This window comes from Malaclemys terrapin, chromosome 1 (assembly GCF_027887155.1).
Source record: "Malaclemys terrapin pileata isolate rMalTer1 chromosome 1, rMalTer1.hap1, whole genome shotgun sequence".
Taxonomy (NCBI): Eukaryota; Metazoa; Chordata; order Testudines; family Emydidae; genus Malaclemys; species Malaclemys terrapin.
In genome coordinates, this window is record NC_071505.1 from 112891556 (window position 1) to 112905552 (window position 13997).

General features: G+C 44.4%; 1 protein-coding gene across 4 annotated transcripts in view; it reads left to right on the forward strand.

Annotated features, from left to right (window-relative positions):
- The first annotated feature begins 870 nt into the window (after positions 1–870).
- Positions 871–13997, forward strand: part of CALD1 (caldesmon 1) — a 115746-nt gene continuing 102619 nt past the window's right edge. Inside the window, exons 1-2 of one of the 4 annotated variants that reach the window (XM_054035957.1) lie at positions 871–1029; positions 1641–1752. In XM_054035957.1, coding sequence (XP_053891932.1) covers positions 1682–1752 — 71 coding nt within the window. In that variant the 5' untranslated portion in view covers positions 871–1029; positions 1641–1681. The remainder of the gene's footprint in view (positions 1030–1640; positions 1753–13997) is intronic. The other 3 variants (XM_054035965.1, XM_054035983.1, XM_054035992.1) reach the window with 3 other exon arrangements.

The following is a 13997-nucleotide window of genomic DNA, read 5'->3' on the forward strand; positions in this document are numbered from 1 at the left end:
AAGCACATGCTTAAAGCCAAGCATGTACTTAAGTGTTTTGCTGAATTGGGGCCATGGTAGGGGTGAGAGAAAGTAAGAAATATTTTTTTCATATCGTCCCCAGGCATTTGCCAGAAAGAAATTTTGTTTTTTCATGAAATTTGCAATAAATGGGTGGTTTCACATAAAAAAGTATATGATCTTCAAAAGCGTTTGGTCAGGTATCTTCACTGGATCCAGTCCCCTTTTGGGGTTCTCTACTGGAAGTCTAATCAGAACTTGCTAAAAACGCTTTCAGGAAAGCTATATTTCTATTGTAAAGGTCAAAACTGTGCCAAGAATCCTATTCTGTGGTGAGCGCCCTTTCAAAAAACAACCCCCCCACCAAAAAAAACCACCCCTACCCCAAGCAGAGTTTTTACCCCCAAAAGGGAGATGTGCTAGAGATTCCCTGAGGTCCACTAAAGACTTCACTATTGTTGTTGATTTGATATGGAAGATGCTCAGATACTGCAGAGGTAAAGCTTTAAGGCAGATAAACAGATTAAAAAAAATAACTTCAAATAATTAATGAATGCAGCTTCTCTTTGTCTCTTTTAAATTGTAAACAGTTAATAGCTACCCTTCAAACTGAGACTATCTGAACTCTTTCTTTTCGCAGTGTAAGAGGCTGTTCTTGTACTAAAGAGCTGGAAACTGTTTTTAAGGGAGAAAAAAAAAAAAAAAAAAAAAACCCTCCTCTGAGTGCAGAGTCTAGGCTAGGATTCCAGAGGAAGTTGAGGCCTCCAGCTCTACACAGGAAGCAATCTTAGAGCAGGCCTTAAATGCCAGATTCCAGGCAGAGTTTAACTAACCACTGACAGCTCTGTAAACAAAGCAGGGACAAAAAGAGAACAGCTTTCCCTTTTCTGGTAGTCATTTTTGGTTTGGGGGCTGCAGGGGAATTCTGTAATACTCGGCTTGATGGGATATAAACGAAGGCTGAAAAGGCTTTGTATATGAAGAACTATAAAGGGGAAATATTTCATGGACTAAATTATCAAGAAGAAGGTAGGGCATTGTTAAAATGCATGGATTAAACTATTAAAAAGTTGCTTTTGGTTCTTTAAGAAGGATTTATACACAACTTGTCTCCTTCTGGGTGGTATTTAAAAGCTCTGGCTTCTATTTTTTCTCTCTCTCCCTTTTTTTGGGGTGGGGGTGGGGAAGGGGGGGAGTGTTAGCCTTTCCAGAATTCTTGTTATCTGTGCAGCTAGAAAGAAACGAGAAATCTGTTCTGTAGCATTTTATTGCTTCCAATAAAATTTGAAGTTAAAAACAATTACAGTCCTGCTGAATTCTTTCTGTTGTTTCTAGGAAAGGACCTGTGGCATTACAAATAGCTAGTCTGTGGCTAGCAGATATATACAGTACTTAGGTTAATGCATGTTGATTTAATTTTAACTTGGAAACTAAACTCAGGAATGGGCTGTGTTTATCCTACTAGGCATTTCATTAATCCTGTTTATCTCAGCAATACTGAGGAAATTTATTGCTAGAAAAAGAAAATCATACCAGTGGAGTTTAAAAAGCAAAAAACCACCCCTGAATTATCTCCGTTGGTTAAATGCATCCAATTGTATTCTATGTCCATTCTAACTCACCTACCTTTCTCGGTTTAGATTCTGATCTGTTTGGAGTTTCGAAAGCTTGAACACGCACCATGGATGACTTTGAACGCCGCAGAGAACTCAGGAGGCAAAAGCGTGAGGAAATGCGCCTTGAAGCGGAGAGGTGAGGCGTTACATTGGAAAACAGAGTCCGTGGTTTGATTTGTGTTAGTACCGGCTTTGAGGCTTTCTGTGTCTCAATATCCAAAGTGTGGTACAGTTTTACTGAACAACTTTGCTACCAATATGTTTAAAAAAATGGGAATGGGTAATGTTTCTAGGGAGAGGCCGAAAGTCAATGGGAGTTGGGTGCCTAACTTCCTTAGGCTTTTTTTGAAAATCCCAGCCTGGTGTGTTGAGGAAGAATGTAAGTACTGAAGGTGGAATAGGGCAATGTGAAATCATTTACAGGTATAATAGAAAGGAACTTGTCAAGCTGACAATGGTCAAATGTCATGCGTCTGACTGCTAGTCATAGAAATCAGATTGTGGTGGTGGTTCCAGAGATAGAGCTCAAATTATAGAGTGTTGAAGGAAAGTGGAAATAAAACCCTTAAGCCTTGGCTACACTTGGCAATTCGCAGCGCTGCCGCGGCAGCGCTGTGAAGCGCCAGTGTAGTCGCGCTGCCAGCGCTGCAAGAGAGCTCTCGCAGCGCTGTAAGTACTCCACCTCTCCGAGGGGAATAGCTTGCAGTGCTGCGAGCGAGCGTGCAGCGCTGCAGGCTCTGATTACACTCGCGCTTTACAGCGCTGCACTCGCTGCGCTCGGGGGAGGGGGGTTCACACCCCTGAGCGCAGCAAGTTGCAGCGCTGCACAGCGCCAGTGTAGCCAAGGCCTTAGAGTACTTAATATGTGAATACTTACCCTTAGAATATTTAATACTCAATATGAGAACTGCCTGCTAAAATATCTACACTACTAGCACATTACATTTATGATTTGTTTGCAACTGTTTGATATAGATTATAGAGGCAAAATTCTGCTCCTAGTTACTCCAGATTGACATTGGTGTAAATAAGAGTAGAATTTGACCCTAAATGTTACTATTAGCTCAAATGCAGTGACAAGACTTTATTAAATGAACAGCTTGAAAATTTTGGGACTGATTCTCCTCTAATTCACACCCATTTTATACTAGTGCAACTCCATTGATGGTAGTGCAGTTACTCCTGTTTTACACCAGCATAAGAGGGGAAGGAATCAGGCCCCTAATATTTAAAAGAAAAAACAAATTTCCTTATTTATGTTACAATGATTACATTATTAGTTTATTAAAACTGCAAGAATTTCAAAAAATATAATTTACCCATTGTTCTTTCTTTCTTTCTTTCTATTTGGATACTGAAAACGATATAGTCAGTTTCACTTTTGTTTCTAGTCTTTTTCATGTTCAGGTTCTCATGTACTAGCATAATGCTGCAGTATTTGAGTTTCAGATGCTGCGGAGGTATATTTCTTTCTTTTTACGAAGCAGTTTTAGATGGAAACAAAAAAAAAGTCAGTGGGGTATAATATAAAATACATATTTTTTGTATCTGCCTTGAACATTTTTAATATGGTCTTGCCTATTCAGGCAAGACTTTTCAAATGGATAGTGGAAGGGACATCAAATGGATGGACATAGATGCCTTTTAATTACTATTTATTTTAGAAGGAAAGCACTATCCTATAGAACTGTGTATGTGATGGTTCAGATCAGGGTGGAAAACTGATTCTTCGGTGTTGAGAAACAATAAAGTCATTTGCAGATAAATAAACCCAAATGAAAGCATGGTGGCCAATGTGAAATGAGATGGTAGCTTCCACATTTCAAAAGCCACCATTACAACTGTCAAGTTGGCTAGCAATCTTAACAAAGAGGCTGCAAAATGGGTCATGGAGAATGAGCTACCTTCGAGTGTTCCCTCCAGATCTGTATTGATGCATTTGGTTAGACAGTTTGAGAGAAACTTGCATGGCCAGTTCCAGTGCTGGACCATTCCTCTGGGTAAACAGGCACTTCTGTCTCCAGAGCTATTGGGCTCTCACCACAAAGTAAATTTGCAAAGCAATACATGAATTGAATAAAATGCTTGTCATAGTTACTGACAGGGATATGTCCTGGTTAACGTTGTTTTGTTGTTACGTTGCTGATCAATTAGGGAACATGCTTGTTTAAAGTTGTGCAATGCTCCCTTCTAACGTCGTTTGGCAGCCGCCTGCTTTGTCCACTGCTTGCAGAAAGAGCAGCCCGTTGGAGCTAGCTGGTGGGGGCTTGGAACCAGGGTGGACCGGCAGCCCCCCTAGCAGCTCTCCGTTCCCCTAAGTTCCCTGCGTGGCAGCTGCCTGGCAGGCTATCAATTACCAGCAGTTCAGCTGTCCCTCCCGCCCAGTGCCATGTGCTGATCCTGCCCTCTGCCTTGGAGCTGCTCCCCGGCAGAGCCGGCGCTTCAACTAGGCGACCCAAGGCAGTCGCCTAGAGCGGCAGGATTTGGGGGGTGGCATTTTGCTGCCCTTGGAGGAAATTTGGCGGCGGAGGGGTCCTTCCGCTCCGGATCTTCGGTGGAAATTCGGTGGTGGGTCCTTCACTCGCTCCGGGACCCGCTGCCGAAGTGCCCCGAAGAGGCGGCGCAGAAAGACCCCCCGCCGCCGAAGCCCCCAAGCCTCCTGAATGCTCAGAGGAGGAGCGCTCAAAAACCCTGGCGCCACTCCTGCTTCCCGGAGCCTCCTGCTTGCTGTGCAAGGGTGGGGGGGGGAAGAGGAGGGCTAATGTCAGGGTGTCCCCCTTCCCCCTGCTCCGGCACCCCGCTTACCCCATTTCCATAGAGCAGGGGGAGGACACGACAGGGCTCAGGACAGAGGGAGCTTCCTGGCAGCAGCTGCTGTCTCAACTTGCTGATCTACTTAAAAAGGCAATGTACTTAGAGTGGGGTCAGCATACTTGAAGGGGCCTTGTGCATCTCTGTCTCTCACACACACAGAGTGTGTGTCTCTGTCTGCTATGCTGTCTCCCCTCCCTCCATTGGTGCTGCCTTACAGAGTGTGAGGCTACGTTAACAACAATGGGTTAACCCTTGAGGGCTCTGCCGAGTGCTAGTTCATCATTTAGGAGTAAGGCATTTCCTGGGAAATATCCCTCCCTCTTCCACCCTCTGACTTCACCACCTCAACCAAGCTTCACAATCATCATTGCTGTGTACCAGTATTAAATTGTTCGTTTAAAACTTATACTCTGTGTGTGTGTGTGTGTGTGTGTGTGTGTGTGTATATTTGGTATAGTCTTTTGTCTGGTGAAAAAAATTTCCCTGAAACCTAGCCGCCCCATTTACATTAATTCTTATGGGGAAATTGGATTTGCTTAACACCGTTTTGCTTAAAGTCGCATTTTTCAGGAACATAACTACAACAATAAGCGAGGAGTTACTGTAGGTGCCAGTCACATTCACTGATTGGCAGAGGCTTGCTGTTTACGTGAGGACACAGTAATATTTAGATTTATCCCATGCTGGAGGTCTGAACCAATGCTCATTTGCAGTGAATATACATTTACTTCATGTAGATCCAGTTTATCAGATTATAACAGCTTGGTTTTTGCTTCTTTTTTATTTGAAAGGAAAGACAGAGACCCTTGAGGGTGGCTGTTAGCAATCCGCTCTCCCCACCCATAACCCCAACTTCCTGTAAAGAATTTTGGATAGTGTAGGCGAGGAGGCATATCCTGTCTGACGGAGAATTGTGATTAGAATTTCCCCTGGAGCGCGTTCAAAACACTGTGGGACAAATCACATCCCTACTGAGTTCCCCAGTGGAGTTGACTGGACTACAGTGACCCAGCGTGACTTTGTGGATGCAGAGTGCAGTTAGAATCCTGCTCGGGGGCTTCCTCCATCAGAGGCTGCCTGGTAGCCACTGTCTGGAACCCACACAAACATTGGCAGCGGGGAGGTGGGGTGTCACTGCAGAGTGTGGGCCTTTGCAGATGAGGCCAGGGAGCCCCTGATCGTGCGCAGAGACTCACGAACTCCCTGGAGACAAAGGCAGGTCTGTGCAATGACCTACCAATATGCTTCAAAGCTCTATAAACCTCATAAAGCCTCACTGGATGGTAGGTCGGCCACCCAGGGTGAATATGTCTTCTTGGGCAATCAAGAGTTTAGAGGAATGAGGGGAATACCCTTAAAAATCACAAGACAGCTTTACAAACCATGAGATCTATGATTTGCTTTCTATTTTTGGAGCCTTTAGGGCTCACGACTTCAAATATTTTCTCTGCAACCACAAGGGCTAGAAATGTACTTTATGAAAATGAAAATTGAGATTCTCAAGTCATTACCTGACTCCAGGAGCTGAGGATTCATGCAAACTCCCAAATATTGCAAGACTCAGGATAAAATTGTGAGAATTGGCAACTCTGTTACTCAGCCCCATTGAACTCCTGACTTAAGGACTGCAGGACTAGGGCAATTATTAGCGACTAGTCACTTTTTATATTAAACCTTTCTGTGAATTATATTTTAATTTTTGTGATTTTGTTTTATTTATTTTAAAAGCATTACTGTAACATCTCTATCTATCCATCTCTCTCTCCTCTATGTTAGGGGGAAAATAGACCTCAAAGGCCCATGTAAACATTAAGAGACAGCAATATTTCTGGGTTATTCCCTTATTTGAAAGGAGATCTTTTTTTCCATGAAGTGAATTTAGTACTCCTGAAAAGTGCTAAACTGATAGCACCAGGGACTAAAATGTTCTGTTTATTCTGAGAACTGGCACCTGATGGGCCGTGCTTTCACATTTCTCCACACTAGTCTGTCATTGTGATTTAGATGCAAGCTGAGGAAACTGTCTGTAGATCACTGGCTCTCAAACTTTCTAGACTGAAGTACCCCTTTCAGGAGTCTGATTTGACTTGTGTACCCCCACGTGACACTTCACTTAAAAACTACTTGCTTACAAAATTAGACATAAAAACACAAAAGTGTCACAACACACTATTACTGAAAAATTGCTTACTTTCTCATTTTTACCATATAATTATAAATCAATTGGAATATAAATATAATACTTACATTTCAGTGTATAATATATAGAGCACTATAAACAAGTCATTTGTATGTCAGTTTGTATTGACTTTGCTAGTGATTTTTATGTAGCCTGTTGTAAAACTAGACAAATATCTAGATGAGTTGATGTACCCCCTGGAAGATCTCTGTGTACCTCCAGGTGTACATGTACCCCTGACTGAGAACCACTGCTCTAGGTGTGCAATGTAATGCCCATTGAATAGGCAGGTTAATACACACCTGCCTCCTACAGGGTTTCTTCCACCTTCTGCCAGTGGTGCTGGAACATTTTTTATAGTGGGGGTGCTGAAACCCAGCTAACCAAACTGTAAAGCAGACTAAGAAGTGGTCCCCAAACTTTTTATCTCACCCCTTCCTTGTCTCTGTCTGTGCTCCCTGCCCCCCAAGAGCTGGGACTGGGAGTGGGGGCCACGGCTCCAGGAGCAGGAGACATGGACAGGGGTAAGGAGGTCTAGGCTGGGGCCTAGGGTTTCCAGGCATCCGTTTTTTGACTGGAATGCCCGGTTGAAAAGGGACCCTGGAGGCTCTGGTCATTAAAAGTCCATTAAAAGGGACCATTAAAAGTCCAGTCAGTGGTGCAGCAGGGCTAAGTCAGGCTCTGTACCTGCCCTGGCTTCGCGTGGCTCCCCAGGAGCAGCCAGCATGACCCTGCAGCCTGTAAATGCAGAGGCGGCCATGGGACTCCGTGAGCTGCCCCCACCCCGAGCGCTGGCTCCACAGCTCCCATTGGCCAGGAATCACAGCCAATGGAACCTGCAGGGGCGGTGCCTGCAAATAGGGGCAGTGTGCAGAGACCTCTGGCTGCCCCGTGCCTAGGGGCTGCAGAGACATGTTGCCACTTCCCAGGAGTCACCTGAGGTCAGTGCTGCCCAGAGCCTGTACCCCTCACCCCCTCCTGCACCCCAACCCCTTGCCCCAGCCCGGAGCTCCCTCCTGCAATCTGAACCCCTCGACCCTACCCCCCAGCCCGGAGCCCCCTCCTGCATCCCAAACCCCTCATCCCTGGCCCCACCCCAGAACCCACACCCCCAGCCGGAGTCCTCACCCCCTCCCACACCCCAACCCTCTGCCCCAGAATGGTGAAAATGAGGAGTGAGCAAGGGTGGGGGAAAGCGAGTGACAGAGGGAGGGGGGATGGAGGCAGGGGGCGGGGCCTCAGGGAAGGGGCAGGGCAAGAGTATTCGGTTTTCTGAAATCAGAAAGTTGGCAGCCCTACCAGGGCCACAACTGGGGACAGGTGCAGGGCCGGCAGCTGGGTCCCTGGGCATAGGGGGGCCAACAGCCAGGACCCAGGGCGTGGGGGGGTGAGGAGCAGAGCCCCAGGTGTGGGGCCGGCAGCCGGGACCCCGCATGCGGGACCAGGAGTGGAGCCCCGGATGCGGGCAAGGGGTGCTGCACCCCACACACACCTAGTTCCTGCGCCTATGCCTTCCTTTGAAGCATCTGGTACTGACGTCCGTCCCAGACGGGATGCAGGAAGAGATGCATCACTAGTCTAGAAGTTCCTGTGAATATTTGGCTTATATATTGGGCATGTTTGTTAACTGAGCCTAATTGTAAGCAAATTCATTGTGATATGGACAGCTATCCCCAAGGACACTGTGAACGGGATTGAGACCACCACGTTGTTTCATACAGGCCATCAAAGGGCTGTGATGACATTCAGACAATACCCAAGCCTGCTTGATTCAAACAAGTGACCCGGAGGTAAAAGTATCCATAGCCCAGCACAGAACTTGTGAATCAACCTGTTTCAGTGCCTCTTTTGTTGTCTGTAAAACAGTATGGAAGTGGCAGGTTGTCCGTGTGTTTGCAGCTTGACTACCTAATTAGTTTGAAGCACTTTTCATGGGGCAAATCCTGCTCCAGCTGCTTTTTTGGGATGAAGGAGACATGGGGAGCTTCTTTCCCTCAGCATGGTCCTGGTGCTCAAGAGAGTGCAAGGGCTGGGGCATGGCCTGCTTGCAATGTCTGCTAACGCCCAACAGGGGCCATGTCCCTGACCTCTAATGTGTCTGTTTTGATATGCAGCATGGACTAGGTGGAGGGGTCACACAGCTTCATTTCTAAGGTGCAGCCAGCCACATACTGTGTACCCCAGACTTCTATCCGTCTGAGCTATCTTGGTCTGTGTTGGCAAACTGGCTCCAGTGAGAACTTCACATCTGACTTTCTGTCTTCAACCCCAACTAGAGCCGGTCCAGTAGTAGGGGCAGACTTAGGCCTATGGTTTCTTAGAAATGTGCTAAAAAAAAAAATTGTAACTGGCTCAGTTACAGCATCTAGCTCTGACATTCGGGATACACATGCTTAGAGTTGACCCTAGGAAACCTGCCTTCCCTTTTAAAGACCAACAGCCTGATACTCCATTGGCCTGCACCTTGTGTGCAAAGGGAGGGGGAAGTGGGTATAAAACGCTGAATTGATGCAGCCTTTTCATGCCATTGTTGGCACATAGATGGAAACTGATCTCTTCCATCCTTTTCTGTCATTAGCTGCTGCTTCCATCTGCACGATGGTGCTGAGATCGACTGTTCTGCCTTCCCTGCTATGGGTTCTTCTTAAGGTTTCTCTTGGGCACCCTCGTTTCCTCATCCCAGTTGGTTTCCACTTGACAGCTTCAGGTGGGAGTCCATGTGTTGGCATCCGGAGTACATGCCCCAGAGATGTCCAGCACTTCCGTCTGATTCTGGTGGAGAGGAGCTGCTGGTTGGCGACTTCTTGGATCTCTTCTTTGGTGATAAAATCTCTCCATCCAATGTCCAGAATCTTTCGTAGATATTTTTTTCAATCACTCCCAAATCCGAATGCTAGTATTTTACATTCACTTTACACTCTATCGTTGTGATCTGGTTTGATCTTGCCCTTGTGTAAATGACTGCACAGGTGCAGGGCCACAGAGACGCAGACCCCATGTGTGTGGTAGATGTGATGTGCTATATCTCTGTATCCAGCAATGCTTTGTGAAGCAGAGTGGAGGCTGTATCCTGCCCCTAAATGTTCATGGGAGTTCAGTGCATGGATTGATGGTAGGATAAGGCCCCGGGGGCTTGATCCAAAGCCTGTCAAAGTCAGTGGGAATCTCTCCATTGACTTCACTGGGCTTTGGATTAAGACCTGAATGAGTTACCTGAACTAGATGATTTATGTAACGGTATTAATGGCAGCCTTGGAAGAGCAGGAAGGACACTCTTCCTTCCTAGCCACAGGGTACATCCTGTCCTGCAATAGTAGGGATCACCACAAAAATAGGTTACAGGAGTACATGATAGAAAAATCACATAAGTTTAATATCTGAAACACAGAGAGTCCTGTGGCACCTTTAAGACTAACAGATGTATTGGAGCATAAGCTTTCGTGGGTGAATACCCACTTCATCAGACGCATGGTGGGGTCTGACGAAGTGGGTATTCACCCACGAAAGCTTATGCTCCAATACATCTGTTAGTCTTTAAGGTTCCACAGGAGACTCTGTTGCTTTTTACAGATCCAGACTAACACGGCTACCCCTCTGATATCTGAAACACAGTAGACCAAATTCCTCCCACAGGCTGGAGCCTGGGGCTATCCTATCAATAAACTACTAATAATAAATAATGGGCCAGATCCACAGCTTAAATCATCATAATTCCATTGACCTTGATGGATTTATGCAGATTTACACCACCTAAGGATTTGATCCAATAAGTGGCCCCAAACTATGATGACTCATCAATAAAGGCCATCTTAAAAATGCAGATTACTGCTTAGGGTATTATGTGCTCATTGTTGGAATGCAAGAGACATTCTCTCTCAGCAATTTTTTTTTATTTTGGCGTAGGTGAAAATGACAGTCTAATAACTCATGCTAGAGCCAGACAGGGCTTGGGGTGTTTGCGTGTGTGCTGTGTAAGCTTGCTGCCAATGCACCCAGGTCCTGGCTTGTAACTGTAAAACCTTTGTTGAGTAAAGTATACTAAGTCCAAATTCTTCTCTGTGACAGTGAGGCAACTCCACTGATGCTAGTGTAAATGAGAGGAGAATTTGGCCCCTTGAACTCTTTTAGGCAGTGGGTTTCAGTCTTAGGACTTATTCTGCATAGCACTTTGCATCCCTGGATCTCAAAGCACTTTATAACAGCATTTTCCTAGCAATGCTCACTGGAGCCATTTTACAAAACGGAAGTAATTTGTCCTACGTTACATAAGAAGCCACTGAAAGGATCAGGTCTCCTTACTCCAACTGGACTATGTAGGGCTCTATCCACCAGATCGTATTCCTTTCCTAACTAGCTTTATCATGTGGATGATGGTCCCTTGAAGGACTAGGAAGAGAATACCAAATAAACCTGGAAGGCACAGCATCAAGTATTTTTGAATGCAGATTTTACATTTTTTAAAAGGAAAGACATTTCCTGTCCACTATTCATGTCTTGTTCCTTTTTGCATTTCACTTATCTTAGACCAGTGATACTCAGACTAAGGCTTGGGAACCACAAGTGGCTCTTTAATGTGGTTCCTGTGTGATTTAATTATTAACCAATCTAAGGTATTAACCAGTCAGGATACTTTTACTATGTCATTAACCATGATTTTGGAGTGGGGAAGGCTGATTTTTCAAGGAGTGGGACTGGCAGTGTTGCTAGCCTAAACACTGGCCTAAAGCAAGAATAATGTACAAAGGTAGCAATGCAGAACTCAGTGCTGATACAGGAATGGGTAACTTTCCCCATGAGTAGCCCCAGTGACTTGAAGGACACTGCTTGCTACTTCTGTGTATCTAGATAACTGTGCTCTCTCTCTCAAAAGAGAAGGAGATGACATTCTTATACTAGAATTATCCCCTTCTCAACTGAGCACACCTGGAGACTAGGACTTCTTTAATGTTTCAGCCCCTGAGTGTGAGATTTTTTGCTTTGTTTTGTTTTTGTAGTTGACAGGTAGAGATGGATGAAATTTCCCCTTCAACTCACTGTTGTGCAATCTATTAGTCACTAGCTGCCATCCTACACCCCAGAGGTGGTTACATTTTGTGTATGGAGAGTACTTTTTAAACCTCTTTGGGATCTTTGAGCATTCTTTATGTGCTGATGAAACTTTAAAGCTCAATTATGACTCATATGATCCTGAACTGTGCTGGGAAGGAGAAGGCAAATTGGCGAAGTGTAGTGGCTTAGAAGTATTATGTCTTTGAAATGTTGTCACCATAGTGCAAAAGTGCTATGGAATGTGATAACAAATGTCTACTGTTATACCTGTTCAGTAGGTGTAGCCAACACTCCTTCAGTGAAACCTGCCCAGACCCCCCCCCATTGAACCATCTAGTTCTGCCCTCTTACTCTCTAGAGCCCCTGCATGGCTGTTCTGGGGTGGCACACACTGTCCCCCATGATGCATCTATGCTATAGTGGCAATGATTTGGCCTTCACTGAGTGAAGAATTTGGTCCAGCGTATCTTTCTTGAAGTACATGCATTTAAGCCTAACAGAATTTTCAATTGCACATGCCAGGCACACAATTTTCCAACACTCATAACTTAGTTAACTCAAACCTAAGAAAGCACACCCTCTTCGTTGAGGACTATGTCCATGCCAAATATCAAAATCAGCCATTTTTACTGTAGTGCCATTTTTTTTTAAAAAGAGTGATTAGAATTCTTTATCATAAAAAGTTGTGTTGTTTTTGTTTTGCTTTTCCCCTAATATTCCTTAAATTCAAAATGTGTGTAAGGCTCATCTTTCCATAAAAAATATTCATCTTCTGGAAGTATCAAGGCATGGAAAATTCTGCTTATTTTTTTTCTTTAATTTACAAGCATCACATGAAATTGAGGGCAAGATTCACTGGTATGCTCCAGCTTTACAGCTGCTTTGCATCCTGGCACTAAATAATTGGAGCTCACGGGTGAATCTGGCTCTCGGTGTCATAACGAACAGTGTTTTGAAGAGTCTACTTCAGAGTTCCCAGAACTCATGGTAAAGCTCGGCTGACAGGCATGATTTGTAGTCTCATTATAATATGTCCTTTTAGCACCATTTTGTGGGTGCATAAACAAACAAACAAAAATTTGTAATCACAAAATTTCAAAGACACCAAAGTTTCCTTTGGAGCAAAATGAACACTGGTAAAAAGGCATATGCAGTTTATTTTTTAAAGTATCAGTCAGCTTCACTGATATTTTTTAAATTGTCCTGACTGAGAAGTTTGTATAAATGGAGCTTTGTTCCCCTAAGTAGCTAGCCATGCAGAATTATAAACCTCACCAAACTGCAGTGCCTATGCTAAGTACCCAGAGCAGACAACAAAACAGACTCTTTATTATTTCAGATATTAATCCCATCTGCATGTTAGGATCATTCTATAATCTCAGTACTGCATCTACCAAAGCAATCAAGCTTTCAGTAGGAGGGAGAGCCTAAATCCAGCACTGAGACACAGCCAGATTTTCACCTCTTTTGATATAGGGGCAGGTTCTCCTTGGAGGTCCTAAGGGCTGCTAGAAAGCCTGGGAAACAAAAACAAACAACAAAGAGCATTTTACAATTGGTTGTGGAAGGGTATAGTTGTTAGCTTTAATCAGAGAAACAAAATGTGGGTAAGTGTCATCTGGACATTGGGCCAGGTTCTGAACTTATTTAGAACACTGTAAATCTAGAGTAAGAATAGAGTTATTTCAGAGTAGCCGGGACTGGGCGGTGGCCTGTTAGCATTAGTTGCACATTCATTATACCCATCTTTAACCTTTGATCCAGGGTTTGACAGAAGATATGCACTGAAAGTGTCCTTGGATTTTTAGGGAGCTGTGGACATAAAATAAACTGAGTGAAACTTACCATCTTTCATAAAATCTTCCTGTTCTCTAGAATGTCTTGATGATTAGAAATTTAGAACTAAATGATCAGTTCAGAAGAAAAACAATCTTTGAAGTCTTTGAAGAGAACACCTTCTGGGCGTATAAACCACAGAGCTGTACAACTAAAATTAGCATAGCAAAATATTAGTTATGCTTCTGTTAGAGTTGAAAAGGCACTTGCATTATAAGATATTGTTTTCAGACATTTCACTTTTTGAAAAGTTTACCTGTTAGGCTGAAAATTTAGGCTTGCTGTCTGGGGGACTAGGGGAGAAGGGGAGGTGCAACAGGGTGAGAGAGAGCGAGAGAGCGCATGAGAGTGTCTGTGGGTGTAAAGTTCCTATGCACCTGTTGATCTGCTCAGGTAACTCAAGTGCCATAGAGTTTACATGTAATGAGGGGAAAGTGTATTTGGTATATTTGAAGGACTTTGATTAAGCAGGAACAACTTTATGCCCCAGTTCTGCATTTGGA